The 12,685-nt window shown below is 34.6% G+C and overlaps 1 protein-coding gene across 2 annotated transcripts in view; it reads left to right on the forward strand.

Annotated features, from left to right (window-relative positions):
* Positions 1–12,685, forward strand: part of mdga2 (MAM domain containing glycosylphosphatidylinositol anchor 2) — a 380,573-nt gene that overhangs the window by 267,878 nt on the left and 100,010 nt on the right. For both annotated transcript variants that reach the window (XM_031891457.1, XM_031891458.1), the window contains exon 6: positions 2,631–2,900. In XM_031891457.1, coding sequence (XP_031747317.1) covers positions 2,631–2,900 — 270 coding nt within the window. The remainder of the gene's footprint in view (positions 1–2,630; positions 2,901–12,685) is intronic.

Genomic DNA, 12,685 nt, shown 5'->3' on the forward strand with positions numbered 1-12,685 from the left:
ACAGGAATAGTTCCATCCAAGTAATTCAACATTTCAAAGCACAAATCCCTCCCCTTACTTCATATTCTTGATCTGAATTAAGTTGGCTTTCGGCATTCAGAAGAGGTTGCAGTTTAAATGATTTCATTTCAAATTATTCTGGGACTTTCATCGGACAATCCTACCATGGGCCTCCTGGGAACTCTCAGAATGGTTGTCCTCCAAATGTATTTCTGCTCCTGTATTCCTTTTTTCCCTCTTCTGTTGTGTGTGTTTCTGTTTTTTAACTAATAATTAGAGAGATTTAACTGATGTCTAGAAGTTGGATACAAGTGTGCCTTTTGATACTGACGTTCATGTTTTATGTCATTACCCCATGTCCAGCTCCTTTGGCACATCTTCCCATTTAAATACCCCATGGTCATGGTTGCTTTAAATTACGCTGGCTGAAATAAAAAAAAAACTATAACTTTTTTATATTTTTTCCATTAGTTCCTTTTCTCTTAGTAAGTAGACATTTGTAAAGTCTTTGGGTTTCTTCTGTAAAAATCCAAGAAAGGAAAGTAAACTAAAATGTGGACATGGCTGAAACTGTGAGATGCCAGTGATAAATGCTTATATACTGGTAATGCCACTTTAAAGATCTTGGGTGTGAATGTTGGAGGGTGGTGGAGGAGGTTGATTTGTAAAACTAGAAATAAATCATTTCCACAATGCATGCTTCTTTTTTATCTGAGCTTTCTCATCTATTGCATTAATCAGTGGTTTGGAAGAGACAAGACAGATGGGAAGTAAAGCAGGGTTTTAATAGAATTTTCTAGCTTATTTTAATACTAGGCAAAAAGAAAACATGTAATTAAACTGCTGCAGTTCACTATGAATGATTTTAAACCTCTTAAATATCAAAAATATCAAGCACAAAGATAACCACAGCAATTAGGAGTCTATACATTCACTTTGTGAAAACATCAATATTTGAATATATGCCACTGAGTTGTAAAGCCTTTGTGCACTAAAATAAAAAATAGATATTTCTGCATATTCTGAAATCTTCCATAAACAACAAAATTTAAACTTTCTGGTACTGATATTTAAATGTGGACAACTGAACTCTCTGCTCTCTGTTAATATTGTACATTGCACTGAGTTGGTTAATGTTTTTTGGTCATGCATTAGCTTTTAGCAACTCTAATTTCAGCCACTGGAATTGTATTTTTCCTGCATTCTATGTCATGTCCTGTCAGTTTTCCCTAACAAAAGAACAAGGGGCAAAAAGCTTGGTCTGCTTAAGTGCAATGGTGTATGGGTTGGAGTAATGTCTAGTTAATAAGCATATTAGTGAACAGTGCTCAGAAGGGCAGTATTAAGCTGTCTATTTGCACAGCAATGGAGGCATACTCTGTTCAATATATATAGTTTATATAAAGGGCCATTGGGGTGAAGGACTTTCTCCTTTCCCCTTTAAATCATTCGTTTAGTTGCTTTATACTACGATTGCCACTGCCACTACTGATTGCCACCAGTAACCTACAGTGTGTTATTGAGTATTGAAAGCCAGTAGTTGGATCGTTCTGTTGTTGTTCAATATGCTATCTATCTATTTTGCATTACTGCATTGGGAAATGTATATATAAACTACTTTTTTTTTTTTTTGTATATTCTTTATTTTCAGTTTTATATATATACAGTACCGGACCGCTTTTTACAATAGGCATAATAAACACTTCATGTGACGAAATGAGACAAATCTACTTAGATTATTTGCAACCGTGTGAGATATTATGACAGTTTTCATAATATTCTGCTTTAACAGGGTTATTTAAGATAGCTTTTTAGTATGTATTATACTTAATTAGGCTGTAACGGTAATGTCGCCTATTGCTGTCATTATTACCTTGTTATTATCTGATATGGTACTGAGGGAGAGAACATGGTAAGAGAAGGAGAGGAGGGGGGGGGGGTAAGAAAGAAGGGGAAGTAATTTTTTAAACCAGAAAATGGAGGGGGAAAAGAGAGTATCCATAATGGGGGAGATAGAACTTGGAGGGGCTCAGTTGCTCAGCCGCTCCGTTGTTAACCTCATATCATTTCCTAAACTACTTTTTTTTAATATATAGACTCTGAGACCATTTATAACATTATTGCCAGAAAAATTCCCCTTTAATAACCCTTCATTTAAGTTTGTATAATGAGTTTAGCTGGTTATGTAGTTTAAAGTGCAAATTTGCTACAGTTCACCTATGGCACCCAATCATTAGGGGGCATTTACTGGCCTTCTGTTTAAAATATCTTACTGGTTGCTATGGGTTAATTCACCTTAATAATCTTTGTGACTTTTATTACATATAGTATATAAAGATGATAATGTATTTTTGATGTATAATTTTGTTCAATATTTATTGAGAAAGAATGTTTTACTGAATTAAATGAAATTGCTAAAATGACAACTATACAGCTCTTTGTCCCGAATTGCTGCACTTTTTTCTTGATAATTAATACTGACATCACATCTCTGTTCTTAGAGGAACTGCATTGTCAAATTGTGATATGATTTCTAAATCCTGACCACATAAGTCTGTAATTGCTGCATTCTCTACCGCATAGATTTGCAACATGTAATTGATTGTAAATCCTTGTCTACCATCTTCCAGCTTCCCCATCGATCAAACTCTTGGTGGATGATCCTATAGTTGTGAATCCTGGTGAAGCAATCACATTAGTATGTGTTACAACTGGTGGGGAACCTACTCCAACACTAATGTGGGTTAGATCGACCGGTACACTTCCTGAAAAGACTGTTCTTAAAGGTGGAACTCTAACCATACCAGCCATTACTTCAGAGGATGCTGGCACATACAGCTGCATTGCAAATAATAATGTTGGAAACCCAGCAAAAAAGTCTACCAGTATTATCGTTAGAGGTAAGCATATTTAATGTACTCAATTAAATGTAATAATTAAAATTATTATTGTATTAAATATCTTTATATATTCTTGTGTGAGTGCTCCAACATTAATGAGTTGATAAATCAAGCTCAAATCACATTTAAGAATGACTTGCAGTTGGGGTCTTGCTGGTCTCTGCAACTCAAAATCTGAGATGCACAGCACAAAGCCACAAGGAAAATGTTTAGTAAAGGGCTCCTCTGAACCAGCTGACACTCCCTAAGTGACTTGCAAGTTAGGGGACATGTAGCGGGGATGCCTTCTGCCTTCCCCCCAATAATACAGAGATGCTGAATGTAGGTGGTGCTGTATTTATGGGGGAATGCAGATCCAGAGGCAAAACAACCTATTTAATTTTCTCAGCATTTATATTGTATGAACCATGTTCCAGGCACAGATACTGCCCCATTGTATTTATTATATGTATAAAATACTTGCAACATTCGCTACACAGAGGGAGTCTTAAATTATGATAAATGTGAGTTTATTTATTAAATGGGGAACTAGTTTACAAATGTCAATTGGATATGGCAGTATTTTTGAGAATTTTGTGTGACATTTTGACTTTCAGTTGTTTGACCATTATTCTTAAAAACATTTGATATGTGTGATGTAAGTGTGTGGTTCATGAAACAGTGGGGAAGTGGAGACAGGCCAACCAAGATCAGAAAAATATAGCAATATGGTAAATTATGGAAAATATTTCTGGGCATGGATCTACACTCTCATAGGGTTCCTGTATTTGAGGTTGGGGGCCTAAGGCTTTTGCATAGTAGAGGCATGGGATCCATTATCCAGAAACCTGTTATCCAGAAAGCTCCAAATTATGGGAAGGTCATCTTCCATTTTAATCAAATCATTTTTTTAAATGATTTCCTTTTTATCTCTAATTATAAAATTGTAGCTTGTATTTAATCCCAGCTAATATATAATTGATTCTTACTGGGTTTAGTGTATATAATATTTAAATGACATTTTAGTGATTAATACAAATCCAAATTGCAGAAAGATCTCTTAGCCAGGAAACCCCAGGTTCCGAGCATTCTGGATAACAGGTCCTGTATACGTAAAAAAAAAAATATTTAAAATGTGTTTTAGTTATCTTCTAGTTTTATATTATATTTGCATAATACTGACTACTGCACTAGCACAATGTAATTTAAATAGTGCAACATTTGGTTAGTATATTTGTTAATAAATGCGTGTCTAACAAAGCACGGTTCCCTAGTCAATTGATCATCTTGTTTTGGTACAGCAACTGTACCTTTGTGGGAAAGATTAGATAGATGTTTCCTGAAATCAATGTTGAAGAGGGTAATGTATGCAGTGAATACTCCAGCATATGTTTAGACTGGTGATTTTCTGCAATTTTACTTCAGGCTAATGCAGAAAATTCCCATCTACAATATGTTTACATTTCAGAGTACCTGACTAACATACAAACAGATGTTGTTAGACTTCTATACACATTTATAATCACCATATTGCATTTATTTTTATGCTTCCTCTGTGATTATAAGAATGCGGTTTCTTGCTGAAACATGCAGGTTCAAGCATGTGTAAAATAAAAATAATAAAATGACAGGAATGCTTTTTATTTCAATATTTTGTTTATTAAAAATAATAGCAAGTAAATGTTCATTCTAGTTGAATTGATTTGCTTGCTTGTTTAGTCAAATATTCCTCCTTACTCTATCGCTTTCCGAAAAAAACTTTTTCCTGTCTAAAAAGCTTTGTCTTCATGAGGGCAACTGCATGTCCTGCAGAGCATAGCTTGAAATCCATGGCGGTGTTTATGGGTTTGTGAGTATGTGCCATATAATATTTCTGTGTTACAAAGGGTGTTTCATTAAATTCATAAAAATTCATATTTATACTTGCAGAGTCTAGAGCAATATGATTTAAAGAAACTTTCTATTATACTTTCTCCTATGTATTTCTCTCTTATAGACCACCAGCATAGGGGAAAACAAACTATTCTATTCTTACTCTTTAGTAAAAGAAAATCTTGCATCCATCTTGCCTTGCCATCAGCTATTTACCCAGAGAGGTTATGTGTCAAAATGGCTAAAATCAGAATCTGTCAATTCGCCAGCTAAAAATTACTAAGATCATGTAGAAGTTAATGACAGAAGTCCCTTCCCTTTTCTTGAAGATCTATGCTGTGAATTCTCACACATTGTGAGATACAAGTTTTTATTCTTTTTTTCTGTTTATGACTTTTATTACATTCTCCTGAAAGGTCTAATCAAGCCATTGCCCAGGTAATGTCTCCATAAAAATGAGCATGCAGTCTAATTGAAAAGTTGGGCCTCATACTCACATGCATTTTATTTATGCATTTACAAACATATGCTGAGTGCAAAAAACACATATATATTTTTTATATGATTTTTTTTAAATGCAGTCAAGTGTGTTCTTGTCGGTTCCAAACGCAACTCTCTATTCTACTGAATTATGAATGCACATAAAGTGCAAGAGAATGCAGCATGTTGCATCTAAAAAAACGCAATGAAAGGAGAATGTAGTAAAACGGAAATCTGGACGCTTGTGAGTACAACTAGGCGGAATGGAATCAATTAGAAAATGCGTTTAGGTGCACACAAACATTTGTCCTAAATGCACATCAAATGCTTAAAAAAATGCCCGTGTGTATGAGGCCTTAGAGAAACAGAGAAAGTGAAATGGTTACATTATAACAGTACTGAAAAACTAAGCAGTGAAATGCTAGCTGTGGTTTAGTTTAAAGAGAAGGAGAAAGGAAGGGACAAACAGACAGAAGGGTGACCTGATTAATTAAGAAAACTAATGATTTGCTTTCAAGAACAAAGCTTTACAAATTGGATGTGTTTCCCTCAGAAAAGAGACACTAACGTGATACATGATCAATACGTACAACTATATACAAGATCAATTTAAGGATTAGTCTGATAAACTTTTCAATCGTAAGACATTGCAGCTGACAAAAAAATGTATGTTCTCTTTACCATCTATATTTATGAGAATAAATTTGTAATTTGATGTGGAAAATGCTAAAAGGCAATTCACCTGCCCAGCCTGATCTGTTGAAGGCACACACTTTGGAACCCTATTATGACCCTTGATATGCTGGTAGGATTAATAATATCTTAGGATCAACTACAAGGTACTGTTTTATTATAACAGAAAAAAAAATAATTTTTTAAAAACAATAGTTTGTGGGAGATGGCATTCCTATAATTCAAAGCTTTCTGGATAATGAGTTTATGGATAATGGATCCCATACCCTAGTAGTTTTGTTTGGTACTACTACACCAGTAAGCAGGATACCATCAGTAGTCGAGCTAAATTGGCTTGAAGATTTACATGTTTATGCTATCAAAATTAGACTAAGCTCTCTTCTTTGTGCATTTGATGTTCTTAGTATTGTTTTCAACAACAGAGCTATTGTTTTTACAATCAGTAGCGATTTGCACAACAGGTAAAAAAAGTAAGTAATGCTTGAAAAACCCTAGAAGTGCAATCAGGACATGCACAAAAATTGCCCAAAACCGCTGCTGAGTATACAAGGGTAATGAGACCCTGAAAATATGCACACTTCAAATTATCAATACCAATAAATCTTTGTTTCAGGCAAAAGGCACAAACATTATAGGACTGATTAAAAACTTTCTAAAAACATACTGTACACGTGTAGTGTCCCCTTTGACGTGAAACAGCCTGTGCACCCCAATGTTTTAATCTTGTAATATACCGAGCAGTAAGCTTTTCACAAAACCTGGACTGAAACCAGTAAGATTCTTTTTCAAACAAGTGCATAATTTTTTAAACACAATTACACAAGCACATCCCAAATGTGCTCACCATCTCAGAAGCACAGTCCAACAATGTACAAGTTTAGATACAGCATATAAATTGGATATTAGTTGGTGGGAAAGGCTGCGCTGGCTCAGGAAGACGTCATCCTCCATGTGTATCATCCCACATGAGCTTCATCAGGAATTATGTTATTATATTGGGACAGTCCTCTTAGCAGATGCAGGCCAGCCATAGTTAACTCTAATTAACTCAACCCCACAGAGCAACCTCACCCATAGGTCCAAATTACTGTCCAATACATGGTACCTGCACCTCAACAGTCATGTTGAAGTTCATTTGTTTAAGTTAAAACTATACCCCTGAACAATGTAGGTCCCTATAAACGTATATCACATAAAACAGCTCATATGTAAACCCAACCCTACTTTAGGGCACACATGTATGTTAGGTCACATGAGTCAAGTTCTGTCTTTTACTCCCATACTTCCTGTTATAGTAAGAGATCAATCACAGACAATCACAAAATGGCAGCTCAAGGGAAAAGATGTAAAAGGGCAATATATATATATATATATATATATATATAATATATCAATTTAAAGGGGACCTGAAAATGGAAATTTAATATAAGCTTCATCATACTGATATATGAAAGTTTCAAAATATAATCAGTTATTTTATTCAGACAATATTTCTGGTGATTTCTGGTAAAAAGTGAGCTCTAATAAATCTAGGAAAAAAGGAGCACCCCCCCCCCCCCTCCAAGGCTGCATTAGACCTAACTGTCATTCAAAATCAGGCTCCCAGCTCCTGCATGAAGAGAGAATAAAGAGAGAAAGATACTGAGAGGGATATAGTGAAGATAAACTTCATTATTTCGGAAATGGGTCCGATATTTAATTGAATATATTTAAAAAGTTTCTTATTTTGGTATAATTAAGCTTATATTAAATTTTCATTTTGACTAGTACTCCTCACATCCATTGCATTAAAAAGGTCAATCTGCTTACCTATTTCAGTTTTTTTTCTAAATAAACAAATACATAAACAAGAAAAACAAACAAACAAGAAAAAGGCAATTGAGTCTGAACATGTTTTTAAAAAAGTTATTTTGAAAATTGATTTTTAGAATTGTTGTATGCTCAAAATACATAGCTATTATGATACACTGGGTGCAAATATGTTAGTTAAATTCATTATATATAAGATAATGATGCTACATTCTAATTATTTTGCTGTTAGATTTCCACCAGCTCTTAATATACACCGAGCAGGCTGTGTTGTTTTATGTACAGTGCTATAGAAAATGAATGCTCTTTGTTTATGCCACACACAAGCACATACCATGAGGTGTGTATATCATTATGTGTAGATGTGCTTATATTCACATACATACAACATCAACAGTCATGCAGAGCAGGTGTGTGAGACTCCTAAATTAAGAAGTGAAGGAAACTCTGCACGTATTATGGAGATAATTAAGGCAGTGGAAATATGAAGAACCTGGGAGAATAACAAGGAATAAATAAAGCTGATTTACTTCAGGTTATTCTGAAAGAACTGTAGGTCACTGTTGTTCTCCTAGGAATTTTATATTCATGGCATGATGGTATGGTTTCAAATTCAAACTGTAATGATGTCGAAATTGTATGAATGCTAACAATGCAAGTGGGGAAGCTGCATCTTACAAAATAAATATATAACATTACTGAGAAATGTATAAACCACAGAGATAAATAATTCATTTGGGACAAAGATGAAAAGATATTCATTGTTAGTAAAGTTGCATCAATATTCATACAGAAGTAAAATATTGTGAGGCCCCAATTTCTCTGGTGTAAGCAAGGTTGATATACATTTTTATTGGTATAATCTTAGTAAAATGAAGCATTTAAAAAAAAAAAGAAAAACAAGAGAATCAGAAGTCCCTTTGGTACCAAGAAGAAAACCTGATTTGCACAAGCCAATTGTCTTTACAATGTGTACCCCAAGCACTTGTGATTAAAGGTACTTTTTATTAAATGTGATATTTGAAGCATAGTTTGAAGAAGACTTGCATAGGTGTTCTGGAAATTGGTATTTGTAAGTGTAACTTGTAGTTGCATTAAAAGGTTACAGTTTATAGTTATTTTGACCCCTTTAGCTTGTGGGGGTAACTGTGGGAAGACAAAAGGATTATTTAGTATAATTCTCCCCATGTTTTCAATGCCAGCCTATTTTTCAAGTAAGATAGAACCAAGGGTAATTGGGGACTCTATTTCCAGTGATATTGATTTTCATTGAGTGTGCCTTTACTGAATCAAGGATTATTTCATATTCCATGGATATGTATCAGTCCAAACGTGCTCAGTAGGAATATACATCATGAGACCTTTTTGTAGTTCTAAACTTTCTGTGTAAGGAAAATCAATAAATGATAAGCACTTCTTTTTCTAAGGACAATTTTGCAAAGCAAATTCAGTGAGATTTTGTAATGCTTTTTGTGGTGGGAGGAGAACTGGGTCCATACGGTTAACTGCCCCTATGGCTTGGTAATCCCCAACTGGTTGAAAATCCCCTGACTTTGGCCCACTAAGAGCTGGGCCTAATTTAGTGTTGGGAGGAGGTGTGTGTGCTTTCTAGCTCATTGACATTAGGAAGTGATGCTTCTTTACCAATCCTTCTTGTACTTCCTACAAACATTTTGTCTGTAGCCTTAAAGAAGTTGCCTTGACGGCTCCTAAGGTAACTTTTTGCAGCCTATTATTCAGCTGTCTATTAAATTCTAGTGTTTCTATAGCCTAAAAACCTTAACATTTCTAGCTGTCTCTGGAAGTAATGGTGGAATGTGTTAGCTATATATTACTTCACCCTTTCTGTTCTTCTTATCGGTCTCAAAATTAATGGATTTGGAAAGACTAGCAAAATAGAAGGATGGGTGTATCAGTAGAAAACACACATTTCCATGCACTGGGCAAAATAAATAGTACACTTTTGACAGCCCTACAAAATATATTGTAGCTTGGGCTACTTTTCTCTACAGCATTATAAGGGGTTTACAAGTTTTATAAGCAAAGGGACTGGTTGTTTTTTTTTCACTAACCAATTCATTGCTGGATTGCAGAACATGTTGTTGTGCACAGTATAGCTGCAGTATATTTTAAGAGGGAATAAAATTTGTGATGCAATTACTGGAACAAGTGTTCTCTAAAAATAAAAGAGAGCTCCTGCTTCAAAGTTTACAACATTCCTTAGATCAAACTATGTTTGGAAAAGTCTTATGGAGATAAAGAAAATGTTTCAAGAGATATAATGCTCCTTTTATTAGAGGCATAAGCACAATGCAATATGGGTCCTTCGACTCCTTTTCTCATCACAAAGATGCACTAGAGGCAAATAAATGGTTTGGCGAATGGTACTTTTATGTTGGTGCATTTGCAACTTTATCAGTCATTTGTTCCATTTGCCTGCTAAATATTCCCTTAAGCATTTTCATTGAGGATGTATATTATCCATCCAGATGCTTCTTCAGCCATTTTTAGAATTTAGGTACAGTTATTTTGAAGCTGGGTCTCAGCAGATGCTTAATGCCATAGCACAAATTTGTCTCCAGGAAAATGTTGGGAATGAATACATATTCTACCAAAAACAATTTTCAAATATAATATAATATTACATACAAACACACACACATATATATTTAACTTGTATAAAATGTGCCGGGCCTTTTGTTTTTAGCCCTTTAATATGTAATGAACAAGATTTTATAATCACTCCTGGTGGCTTGATTACTGCTTCTTTTGTCCGGTGTGCGTAAGCCTTTATTGGAAAGCATGGATTCTTCCTATGCTACAGGTCTGAAGCACGTGCACCTGGATCATAGAAGATCTTTGGTGAATAAATTTGTCATCCGATAATATTGCTGTCTGAGTAGCCAGTACTGCAAAGGACTTAGGGTACTTACACCCAGGTGGCCAGGTCACTGGACAGTTTGGGGAGTGATTTGCAAGCAAGTGTCAGACATGTGCACCCTGGTTCTGTCCCTAATTGAGCCATGCACTTTGGATAGGCACTAAGGGGCTGATTTATCAACATTCAAATTTGAGTTTTTACTTGCGATCTGAGTTGTTTTGCTAAAAGTTGACAAGTTCATGTGAAAGTCAATGGAAGTTGTATTCACCATTTTTCAATTCCAGTTTTTTAAATGCATTCAAAATGTGCCAGAATCATTTTAAAAAAAAGCGCACATTCAAGTTTTTTTGTTTAAAAAAAAAAGAACACAAGAATTTGAAATTTGATTATTAATACACACATTTTGCCAGAGCACAAGATTACACACTTTAGGTGCAACATCTGTGTGATACAATGCTGGTAAATGCAAGCAAGGCATCAGGGAAGTACAGATTCTTTGCACACAGCCACATGTGCTGTAAATGACTGTGGGAACTGCTATACAAAGAGCAGATCTTGTGCCTTCTCTGTATGCCCTTTAGCCAGATACTCATTCACATGAAGCAGCAGCATGTAAAATATCTCAAATGTTTCTAGATATGATGCCTGGTAGTTAGATGTTCACTGTTGAATGTAATAATTGAGAGGTGTTTAAAAATGATGAAAGGTTCCATTGCGCCTTGTGTGTCGAAATGTATATAGATGCAGTAAATGAGGAGCAAGCCCAGTCAATATATAAATATAATGGAGCACTGAATGTCATTGATATATTATATTAATTATTAATTATAATAATGAATTATACATATATTATATATAATTTAGTCAAATATAGTTTCTCAGAGAGAACCATAATCAATATGCAAATATAAAATAGGAATATTAAAAACACAGAGAAACACAGGCTGGCATTGTGAATATTGAAATATGAAGATACATAATATAATTCAAAACAAGTTCCTGGACAAACTTGGAGTCAATATATTGATATGAACTTAGTAAAAAGCTGATTTGTCAATAAACAAAGAGTTGTAAATACAGGTATGGGACCTGTCTTTACATAATCTGCATCTTTATACATTAACTAACCAAATAGGCTTGTTTGCCTCCAGTAAGGATTAATTATATCATAGTTGGGATTAAGTACAAGGTACTGTTTTATTAATACAGAGAAAAAGGAATTTTTTTTTTTTTAAATTTGATAAAGAGTTCGATAAAGGATTGAATATTTCTGGATAATGGATACTGCAACTCCAAATATGCATAGTTAATGTGTAGATATGAATATTGAGAAATTTAAGCTACAAGCTCTTGAGTGGTACTGCACAGTATAAAATGGGGGAAAAAAACACTTTGTTTCTTTGATTTGACTTCCCCCTTTGAAAGGGGGGCCAGTTACAGGCATTTCCAATATTTATTTAAAAATTATTTTGCTTTGGGTTACTTACTTTTCAAATGCTCCTTGTGGGGAAGAACCTAGCACAGCAATGTATATAGTAACCTCTAGCAACCAATCAGTAAATGCGACCTCCTGGTTGCTATGGGTTACTGTATGAGTAGCAAATGTAAGACCATTTGATACATTAACCTTCAAAATTCAAAGGAAATGCCAGATCACTAATGGGTGCAAACGCATTCCATACGTGTCTACACCACCCACTCGCACAGAAACCACTGGCAAATCAGTTAGCATACAGGGCAGAGTTCACAGTATATGGGGTTATTTACTATTATTATGTGTTGCATGCATGTATGTAGCAGTAAATAAATACGTATATACATCATAGATATGCTGTTTGCTAAGGGTAAGCAAGGAGTTATGGTTCAAAAACACCTGGAAGGCTACAGGTTGGCCGTTTGAAAATTGTGACATACATGGATATTTCTGTTTTGCATCTAAACATGTAGAATCTTCCCAGCAAAGAAAAAATACATTTTGAATATGTCAAAAAACTCCTTTTTACCAAGCAGTAAAAAAATAAGAAGTTCTGTAAAAAAATCAGCCCTTTTATGCTTTCAAGACAAAATAGAA

This window comes from Xenopus tropicalis, chromosome 8, assembly GCF_000004195.4.
Source record: "Xenopus tropicalis strain Nigerian chromosome 8, UCB_Xtro_10.0, whole genome shotgun sequence".
Lineage (NCBI taxonomy): Eukaryota > Metazoa > Chordata > Amphibia > Anura > Pipidae > Xenopus > Xenopus tropicalis.